The sequence below is a fragment of the Pygoscelis adeliae genome, unplaced genomic scaffold (assembly GCF_000699105.1).
Source record: "Pygoscelis adeliae isolate BGI_AS28 unplaced genomic scaffold, ASM69910v1 Scaffold389, whole genome shotgun sequence".
NCBI classification, from domain to species: Eukaryota; Metazoa; Chordata; class Aves; order Sphenisciformes; family Spheniscidae; genus Pygoscelis; species Pygoscelis adeliae.
Genome location: NW_008825568.1, coordinates 260,130 through 271,323, shown reverse-complemented (window position 1 = coordinate 271,323; position 11,194 = coordinate 260,130). Strand labels below are relative to the sequence as shown.

General features: G+C 36.1%; 1 protein-coding gene across 2 annotated transcripts in view; it reads right to left on the bottom strand.

Moving 5' to 3' along the window:
* Positions 1-712, bottom strand: part of WWP1 (WW domain containing E3 ubiquitin protein ligase 1) — a 42,598-nt gene extending 41,886 nt beyond the window's left edge. Inside the window, exon 1 of one of the 2 annotated variants that reach the window (XM_009332520.1) lies at positions 620-712. In XM_009332520.1, coding sequence (XP_009330795.1) covers positions 620-689 — 70 coding nt within the window. In that variant the 5' untranslated portion in view covers positions 690-712. The remainder of the gene's footprint in view (positions 1-619) is intronic. The other variant, XM_009332521.1, reaches the window with a different exon arrangement.
* Between the last annotated feature and the right edge of the window lie 10,482 nt (positions 713-11,194).

Below are 11,194 nucleotides of genomic sequence, written 5' to 3'. Positions count from 1 at the left end.
AGGGAGACCTTATTGCAGCCTTTCAGTATTTAAAAGGGGACTTATAAGAAAGATGGGGACAGACTTTTTAGCAGGGCCTGTAGTGACAGGACAAGGGACAACAGTTTTAAACTGAAAGAGGATAGATTTAGATTGGACATAAGGAAGAAAATTTTTTACACTGAGGGTGGTGAAACACTGGAACAAGTGGCCCAGAAAGGTGGTAGATGCCCCATCTGTGGAAACATTCAAGGTCAGGTTGGACGGGGCTCTGAGTCGAAGATGTCCCTGCTCATTGCAGGGGAGCTGGACTAGATGACCTTTAAAGCTCCCTTCCAACCCAAACTATTCTATGGTTCTATGAAAATTCCTTACATTTGTCCCTACTGTTGTACTGAATGTCTTTTTTTTTTTCTAATTTGAAGAGATCATTAAACCCTGTCATCCAACTCACTGGATAACCTCTACCAAGCTTCAATTCATCTACATATATTACAGCCTTATCCTTAACTGTAACATTCAAGTTATTAATTAAAATATTAACTATATTGATCCATTTTTTACACTAATTTCCAAGATTGCTTTTTTAGAATACATATGTTTTCCTGTAAAAATCACCATGATACAAATCACTACTTGCCTGTTACTTGCATCTGTAATCTTCCATTATGGTTGTTACTTGTATCAGATCTTGGTGAGGCTGTGGCCATGTCAGAGGTTTAAGCTTTAGCCTAAAAAAAAACCACACATGTAGCTTATTAAAAAGTACTTATCTCTGCATGTTAGTTACAACTATTAAATAAAATGCTCAACTAAACAGCAAGTTACCAAATGTTACTTAGGTATGGCAGAACACATTATTTCATAACACCAGTTAAAAAAAACAATTACTTTGGAAATTTGTCCCATGTTACCTTTGAGAATGCTAAGACACTTCAGTAATGCATACATTTACATAGTTTAGAACAACTGTGTAAGGCAAGAAAAAAAATTCAGCTGTGATATATCAATATTCCTGTTTCCAGAAGGTATGCTTGTGGTCTGATTTCAGATGAGCTAAGCACCAACAACTTCAAATGAACAAAACATCGGAAACATTTACATACTTGAAAATCAACCTGTCCCCAGAATGACACACCCAAGCAATAATGCAAGTGATTCAGACAACAAACATTTGAATTCTACCCCTAGACTTGCAATCAGCTTTCTACACCACTGTTGTCCATCAACAAATCACTTCCCTTACCTATTGAGACAGTAAGCACTTTACCAGGACCGCCCCATTGTATCATTCGGGGACTAAATAGTGTGGCTCTGATCTTAGCTGGGGCATCCCAGCACTTGAAGCACATGCAGACATCACCACCCCCATCCTCCTGAATTACTACACAAAGCTAGAAGTAAAATATTCTCTGTTTCTGTCAGACAACTATTTTTCATGAGAAAAGAATACATACGTTTAAAATACACTTTCCATGATCTGGATGAATTTCCATATATTTATTTCTATGAACATTAATTGGTATCAATAATAACATGGGAACAGTTGTCACCAAACCTTTTTGGTCATGCACCTCTATCAGTAAAAATTTTTTGAGCACACACCCCCAATATATGTATATTTATTTATAAATTATATATAGGTACTACTGTACTAATATATTCTGTACATTATAAAACATATAAAAATAGAAATTATAAAGGATGACATAAAGATGAAATAAACAGTATTTTTAAATAATTTTTATTATTAATCGTTCAAAAAACCTTTTTGCTCTCGCTAAAAAAATCATTAATTTTTTTTTTGTGAGAGTCGTGATTGAATATGCTTCATCATTTTTTAAAATGTTGGCTTAACACTTTGTAATACAGTGATTTGAAGGTCTGGTTCTAAATTCAGTTTATTTGAATACTTGGTTTTAATGGCTGTCATAGCTGGAAAAGACAATTTACAAAGATACATCCATCCAAATGAAAGTGCATCACTGGCTGCACTTGCTAAATCAAGATACTCATTTTTCATTCCTATACACTAATTACACAAAGGTTTTTCTTGAAATTTGGCCAGTAAATTTCCATCTTCCCTGATATCAATCAGTTGTTATTGCAAACTAGTGGAAGGTGTTGCAGTTTTATATTTTTAACAAATGGGTTCAAAACCCCCTGAAACTCTTCATTTGGAAGACTTTTAAACAGGTGAGGAAATTCTGTTTCCAAGTTTAAGTGTACAGATATGAGAGTCTTTATAGACAATGCACATCTTTTCTGGCAACAAAATCACACAATGATGGAAACATTTCCAAACACCCGTTTTCAAAATGCTCTCTCAGTAGCACGAGTTTCTTTCAAAAAGCAGTCACCTTCTTGCTCATTGTTAAAACGTCACCTTCATCTTAAAGGGACACATTAAGTGTCTTTATTTTTTTGAAAATATCTGTTAGTCAGCATACTGCTGACAACCACTTGTCATCACAGAACAGGTCAGCAAATTCAGAACACTCATCTTTTTGTGAAAGAAAAACACGTGATTAATCTTTAAGTTTTACAACTCTTCTAAGCACTTTGCCATGATAACCAGCGAATCTCTGCATGGTACAAAAAATTTTCCTGGTCCCTCCCCATGTCATTACAAATTATTGTAAGGATTCTACTATTTAAAGGTCTTGTTTTCATACAATTAACCACATTGATGACATCCTGCAGCACTTTTTGCACTTCTGCCTCCAACTTCCTTATTGCTTGCCTGTGCATGATGCAGTGAATGAAATCCACGATTGGCGCTCTCCTTGTAACCTTACCCCAGAATCCTCTTCACTTCACTCAAAGCAGCCACTCCATCCGTGGTTACATTTGCACAGTTTTTCCATTAAAAAACATGTTGTTATTAAAGAAGTACATCCTTCCTTAGTGACTTAGTTCTTTGTGTATTTCATTATTGACACAGAATCTAGCAACTACTGTAAGCTAAGCAACGTTATATAGAACATCTATACTATATAGCCACGTGATATATAACATCTATACTTTCATCCAACTGTATAGCAAGCCTCACACACTGTGTAATTTTTTCTAATATTTGTTTCTTCAAATCTTTGGTAATGTTTTCCAGCAGATACTTCCAACAGTATCTGCTGACAAAGGAATGCATTTTAGTTTGTCACCATATTGTTTTCCATGTATTATTTCAGATATTTTTACTGCAGCAGGAAGATCAAGTGCTTCCCCAACGGTATGTGGCTTCTACGTCTTTTGCTACTGAGAAACCTCAAAAGAGGCTTCTAAAGATCTATCATTGAGTTTAGTGAAATCTTGTAAAGTACTGGACTGAGTATAACATGACTTTAAACATTGCTAAAAAAATTGGAGAGGTTTGTCTTCATGTTCTGGATGCTTAGTTTTAAAATGCCTTGCTAATTGTGATGGCTTCATACTATCATTAGCTGGTATCTCAAGGTACAATGTTCTCTTAGGGTGAGGTTCATCATTAACGATAGTGGATGTATCCATATTTCAAATACCCTTCTTGATAAATCCAAAGTTTTTTGGCCAACATCTTGTCAGATCTAATTGCCATTGTTTTTACCTCATAATGCAGCTGACCAGGAGCTCATACTAGAAGCGTCAGCTCTGCCATGTTCTTATTGCTTACTTGTGCTCACATTATTAGTATTATCTTCAATCTGTGGTCTCCTTGCAGAATTTTTTTTAAGCCACTTGCCCATTTTGTGAGGGTTAGTTTAGTTAAAACCAGACAATATAATCCATAAATGCACCTAACCAGGCACACGTAAAATGCATATATTGCAATACACTGAAAGCGAACAAACAAGTGAAGGTGCTACTGTGAGTCCTCCACACTGTAAAATATTAAATCTGCCCTCAGGACACCTCGCAAACCATACATGACACAGGACCATCTGACATATGGACCAAGTGAGGGTGCCAGTGTCAATATGTATATTAAATAGAGTTTAATTTCTTTCTTGTTTTTCAGATAAAATATAAGTCCTAATATTTTCTTCCCACACCTCAATGGATGGTCCACTTTGGAGGCCACTGATATGGAAGACATCAAAGGAGCAACACATGCAATCAATTCTGTGGCAAGTAAACTCAAATTCTTCACAAGAAACCAAGATCTGCAATCTAGTTCTAATCATACATTAAAAAATTAGTTTAGACATACTTTTGTAACTAACAATTTATGATTATTTTTACTGGGTTTTTTTCCTTGTACTGTTCAACCTGCACAGATCTAAAATGCTAGGATTGTTTTGTTTTTTATTTGGTTGGTTGGTTGATTGGTTGGGTTTTGCAGGGTTTTTTTAACTGTACTCCTAGCATGCAAAAAGCAAAATAAACCCAGAAATAAAGAAATAAACTGTGTCAAGAGTCCTCAGGTAGACAGTTCATTGCCTAATCTACTCAGACTTCAGGTTTCAGGTGCTGATTTATTTGCCAGGCACATCACCTGCTCTAACCTAAGTTTCTGGCTCTGCTTGTTACTAAGATGCTAACTGCATTTGGCAAACACGTGTTTGCCAATCTCCTGATAACAGGGAAGCGAGAATTCACTACACTTAGCTTTGCATCTTTCCCTTTGAAGGAAAAAATGACCATGATGCTTGGGAGAGATTATTACAATGCCAGGGAGATCCCAACAGAGGATGGACATGAAACAAAGTTAGGCTTGGGGTTGGCTGAGGGGCTGCATGTTTCTGTAATAACTACATGGCTGCATCCCGTGCCAACAATGCCCCAATGTTCTGTTTCTGCCCCTGTAAAATAAACATCCTCTATAATAGAAGTCTGTCTTATATTCTTGCCAATATGGTACACGTAGGTACATTTACACAGCAATGATTACAGTGCCAAATTTTTAGTATGTTGTAACCAAATACTGCATTAACGTGTATGCCAAATACTATTTAGAAAAACAAATTAAAATACATAGAAGTGCAAAAAAAAGCACTTAAAGTTTTTTAAATAAACATAGCTTTTTATCAACAATACATAAAGAAAGTGTTATGTCGTATTTTATATTCAAAAGGACTTTACTGAACCGAGTAAATTAGTTGAACTGACTGATTCTGGTCTCATCACGTTCCAAAGATTCCAAAGCTGCAGCTCCCCCATCCTTGTTTAACTGATTAGGAATTAAGAACTGGTTAGGAATTAAGGGGGAAGGAAACATTACATTTTCTCTGAGTCAAAATAAGAAAACTAATCAATTGTTTTTTCTAATATCTTCTTTTTCAGGAATATGTAAAAAAAAAATTATTTAAGGCTTCAATCATCAGTTATTTTCATCAGTAACTATCCAAACTCAGCTACTGACATTTTTAAATGAAGTTAACAGGTTATTGTCTAATCAGCTCTGATGCAGGTTGGTTCTCCTGGGAGAAGAGAGAGCCTGCTCATAGCATGATGTTTGTAATTTTCATTCAAGATCCAAAAAGCTACTCTTACGCTATTATTGAAAAAAAAAACCAAAAACAAAACAGAGTCTTCACTGCCTGATGCACACTGGGTCACACTCACTCTCAGTCGAACACGTCTTTCTTCCACGTAAACAAAGCCTTCGGAAAGAAAAGTTGGCCAAGTTACATTGTACAAGATGAAGGGTCTTATCCAGAGCTTTGGACACCTATTACCCCCTGAAGGCTGTCTGGATATATGACAAATGCTGCTGCACAATCGAAGAAGAGAAGCATAATCCAAAACTTAGCCCCTCAGCCTTCAGTAAGAAAATTACTACCATGATGCAGCCATGGGGAGGAGGGGGGGATGGGACACGGGACGACAACCCTATTTATCACATGAACTGTTTGCAGTAGTGATAAAAACAGTATTAGTGACATCGTGTAAGGTACTAATACTAATTGTCATATTCAAGAAAAGGACAGGACATGAAGAACACTACTGGGAGAATAAAGACAATGAAAGAGCAGTCTAAAAACAATAAAGACTGGGAGTAAATATATATATAAATATATCAGGAACATGTAGAAAACAAAAATAAAGGCTACTGAATTAAAAGAATAGTGTTGACATAAATTTTTCCAAAAATCTCAGGTTTCTGGGGGGCAAGGTTGCAGCAGGGAGAGAGAGCAAGCACATACTGTATAAAACTAAGCAGGGACAGTAAAGAAGTCACATAGCAGAGGGACTGATAGACTTGCACTAGGATGGGATTACACCATCACTCTCTTGCCTCATTAGAAGTAAAAATTTTCATAAGCTGAGAAAGATTTAAAAAAGTTCTACAACTAGAAATTCTTCAAATACTGAAAAACTGGACGTTTCAAGGACTAGCAGCCTCCCATCTTTATGAGCCAGAAGAAACTATATCTACATGGCCAAAAATAACCAAAATGTCAACTAAACAAGTTGTCTGATCTTGGTGAAGGAAGGGATGGGATGGCAATTACACAAAGTGAAGTGATGATAATCATTTGGAGGATTGAGAAGTTTTCACAACCAGGGATAAAGTCAAAAGCAAAATACCAGTACTTTCTTGATCTAATTCGCAAGAAAGTCTATGAGAGAAAGAAAAACAGGTGGTGAAGAAGCACTGAAAGATGGAGGGGTTTTTAAGTAAACAATTTTAAAAAGTTTTATTTCAAATAATGCAAGCCCTAACCACTAATGGGCAAGGGAACACTATGTCCTATTTACTGCTTTCTTGCATCACGCACACACTTTTTTTTCCTCAGCCCTAAATCCCTTTTTGTTGTTGCTCAGAATAAATGCCCAGTTTGGCTACTGAACATGTTGATTAAGGGTTAAAATCCGCAGTTATGTCTACATAATCTTAAAAAGAGGACTACATACAGCAATGTAAGAGTCACCATCCTTGTAGTTATAATCTTCCTGAAAATCAGGGGATTAATTCTAACAGGGCTACAGTCACCACACATTCCCAAATATGAACTTGCTACACCTCTTTATTCAAGTTCTAGGTTAAACTTCATTGGTCTGAACGATGTGAAGCTTTACTTTCAGAACTGTTTCACTGACACATACAACGCGCCCCTCAAAATTCCTAGACACCAAAGTGAATTAAGAGAGAGTCTTGAGAGCCACATAAATAAAGATCAGTTATCACAACGCTTTTGTCTAAACCATCCTCATCATACATAACCGTTACATCAACTGGAAGAGTACAATCTATTTATTAACCCCTACAACAGATATTTTAAAAATTAATATTACTTCAGTTGTATAAATTATTTTGGGTAACTACAGAACAATTAGGACAAAATAAGACCCTAGCAAAACCACAGAATGGCTGAATAGTAGTCTATTAAAAATTAAAGGATCATTTCCTAATTCATGTGAATCAACAGTTTCATGGAAGACAGTCTAGTTAACAATATATAAATTTATATATATATTTATATATGTAATATATATAACCATTTATAAATTTACACTTCTGTGAAGAATTTTCTCTAAATCTCAAAATGCTATTAAAACATCAGAAATAAAAGACAACCATGCTAGTGGATATTTCATTAATTTATTTTTCAGTCTTTAGTAGATGATTTACTTATTCATGGAATTTAAGCAGATACATTTTAAATGACATTACCCATTTGGTAATGAATGCACCTGGTTGAGACTTACTATTGTGCTATATTGAAACAAATTATGGCATTTCTTGTGAAGTTGAAAGCTAAAAAGTATCACTGGAACAGCAAACATATTTATAAATCGACTGATGCTTTGAATCAGTAATGGAGAAGATTTTTCATGAAGAACCAAGAAACTCAGATGGAGAAGAGTACAACCACCAACATAGAAAGTCCTTTCCTTACTCATATGACACCACAGGAGTCAAGCTAGGAGTAAAACAAAAAAAATTGCACCATGTTTAAGATAGTAGGGTCTAATTACCTGTGATATCATTTCACAATGGATGGAAAATCCTATCACACAAAACAGTTAAAATATAGGAAGAACGTTAAATCTGCAGAAACAAGAAGTTACACAGCATGGCTTTTCAATTTAACTTTAAATCAGAAGATCTGCAAATCAGGAAAGTATCAAGGGAATATTTATCCAAGAAGCACGGTCTCACACACACACACAATTACCTACAAAAGGTCAACCCACTAAAAAAAACAAACAAACAAAAAACCCCAAACAAAAAAAAAACACACACCAAAAAAAAACCCTAACCAAACAGAATGACATAGCCAGGAACTCAGAAACCATTCATAAAGCTGTGGTAGAAAATCTCACAAGTCACTTTGTCCCTCGGCTGAAACTGACCGCAGTTTCATCCGATACAAGACAGAAGACTGAACAGAAAATAAATATAATTGTAATTTAAAATGAGTTATATTCAATCACAATGTATTTGGGCTTACTGATGGTGCTTTAATGACCACTGATTTATTCTCTTGCTAATCTGACATTTCTGTTCCAAAAATAATACAGAACATGGTGAATAAGGGAAGAGGAAAAATAGACATGAACAGATTACACCATGAATGAGCACTGTTGAATCAAAAGTCTTCCTGAATGCCCAAAACCAGAATAAGAAAACTTGAGATCTAGTTGTATAAATGCACTAAGGACAAAGTAAGTAGATGAGCAAAATGCCTAAATATTACTAACCTCCCCACTAACATCTTTAATTCAATTTACTGTAAGTATAAGTAAGAATTGAGTTGGCTAAGTAAAATCACCATAATGCCATAAGTAATATTTTTCCTATATCAGAGCATACCTTCCAAACAAGAATGGAAATGCAGAAAAATCTTTTCTCAATACTTTTTTTTTTTTAAATAGGGAAGCTCATCTATTCAAGATACTTCCCGCCCTCCCCAAGCAAAAAGGTACAAAAGGTTGAAGGAAGAAAGATAGGGTGGAGAAGAAATAAGTGAACTGAAACTCTAAAAGCTATGGCTATTTAACATAATAAATAATTCTATGGAGTGTCATGAGAAAACAACAATACTGACATTAGTTACTTTTCCTTGTTACAAAGCGTAAACACAAACACCAGAAAGGCCATGTTACCTTGATTATAAAGTCCTACACGAAAGAAATCCTTAAAAGAAAAAAAAAACCACCCAGAAATGTTTCAGGTTCAGATTAACAAGCTATTCAACGACACGATCATGCCTTTATCAGTATTATTTAGTGCTGGATTACCTGAAGCTACCACGATACTGTCACAATTCTATTAAATGTAAAACTGAACAGTATGTGCACTATCACTTCGCAATACGAATTTGTGCTCTACACTTCAGACATTCCCGTCCTGTAAATCTGCCTACACACACACACACACACACACACTTGTTCTCAAGATGGGATAATGCTGCTGGCAACAACCTCCTTGTTCCTTCAGTGGAAAAAGAGGGCCTGGAGGCAGGACTAGAAATGTGGATGATTTCCTACTCTCCCCAACACAGTGGAACAACTGTCTTTTTTCTGAAAGATGCTCACACACAGCTGCTTTGTTGGCCTGTACTGCATGCTCCACCATGGGCAAAGTCTCCCAAGAACATCCCTCCTTCCCACACCTCACACTCCAGAAGACCAGAACAGCTACATCACACAGAGATTCCAACCCCTTCAGCCTCCTGAAATCATTGGTCACTTGTCCAAAAACTTTACCAGTGTTGCTACAATTGGCCTTTTTACATTATTGAAAAAGCCAGTACCATAAAAGCACAAGATAAAACCAAAACTAGGTGTGATTAAGTGGTGGTAAAACCAGAAACAGAAAAATTAGAGATAGTATAGTAGCTTTTACAATAATACAGTTCCTAAAACAGCATACTAAAGGAGTTATACAATAGTCCAAAATAGAAGAGTCAGCTTTTAAAAGCAATGACATTGCTGATATGCCAAAGAAAACTTAACTTTCCACTTTTCCTCTTCAGTTCTCAAAAAGGGTTTACATTCAACAGGTGGGGTGCGGGAGGGGAGTCATGACACCTCTACAACAAAATCAAAATGTGTAAGGTTGGAAGCAAGCTTCTTGATGTGAAAATGAGAACAAAGAACAAAAATAAGAAAAAAGAACTTATCTCAGATGCAAGCAAATTCCTTAACTGATTCCTTTCCATTCAGATTTCCAAAATCCACAGTTTTTAATCAGTGCAATTCTGATTCGAAATTCCATTTCACTATTTATCAACAATAAAAATGGCGATGATTGCTAATCTCAGGAGGATCATTAAATTCAAGTGAACACTCTCAACACCAAGAACCCTTAAATTTACATACATTCTGATAACATCTCTACCAAAGGCACAATATTTTTCTGATTTTGTTACAGCAAATTGAATGTATGTCTAATTAACTTTTTGTTTTTTTAAATAAGCTACAGATGTTAACTGTATTCCTTACAGAGAGAACCAGTAATTCTATAACATTAAAAAAATTAAGGCTATCTCCCTTTGACATTGGGAAAGTTTCATCTCAGAAACTGGGTACACACAAATAGAGACCAGATCTGTTTCAGATCTGCAGAAGAATCTGTAGACCCAAAAATGTGTTGACTTTTATTAAACTGAGTAAGATTAGTAAAGGATCATTTCTACAACTCGTCTTGCCTACAGCAACACTAACAAAAAAATTCTAAGACTTGACACTCCCTAAACAGATAGCTTTGGTCATCAACAACTAAAATTACAATAATATTTACAACTGGGCAAATAGAGAACTTTAAAGTCAAGGTTCTATTTCCCTGAACGCCACAAGCCTGCTTGCTACTTTAGGAAGCAATGGAAAGACTACGCTTATCAGCAAGGGATATCCTCCACAAACACCAATATGTCCATCTAAGAACCACTGAATTTTCTGCTTGATGTTGGTGACAAAACTAATTCATTATTCTTCACAAAAATTTTATCTGTCCTCTTCCATTTGTCCTCTTCTGACTAACCGAGCGGACTTCTATGATGGAGTGACTACATCAGTGGACAAGGGAAGGGCTATGGATGTCGTCTACCTGGACCTCTCTAAGGCCTTTGACGTGGTCCCCCACAACATCCTTCTCTCTAAACTGGAGAGGTATGGATTTGATGGGTGGACTGTCTGGTGGGTGAGGAATTGGTTAGATGGTCACATCCAGAGGGTAGTGGTCAACGGCTCAATGTCCAGATGGACACTGGTGACGAGTGGCATCCCGCAGGGGTCCGTATTGGGACCGGTACTGTTTAATGTCTTCATCAATGACATAGACAGTGGG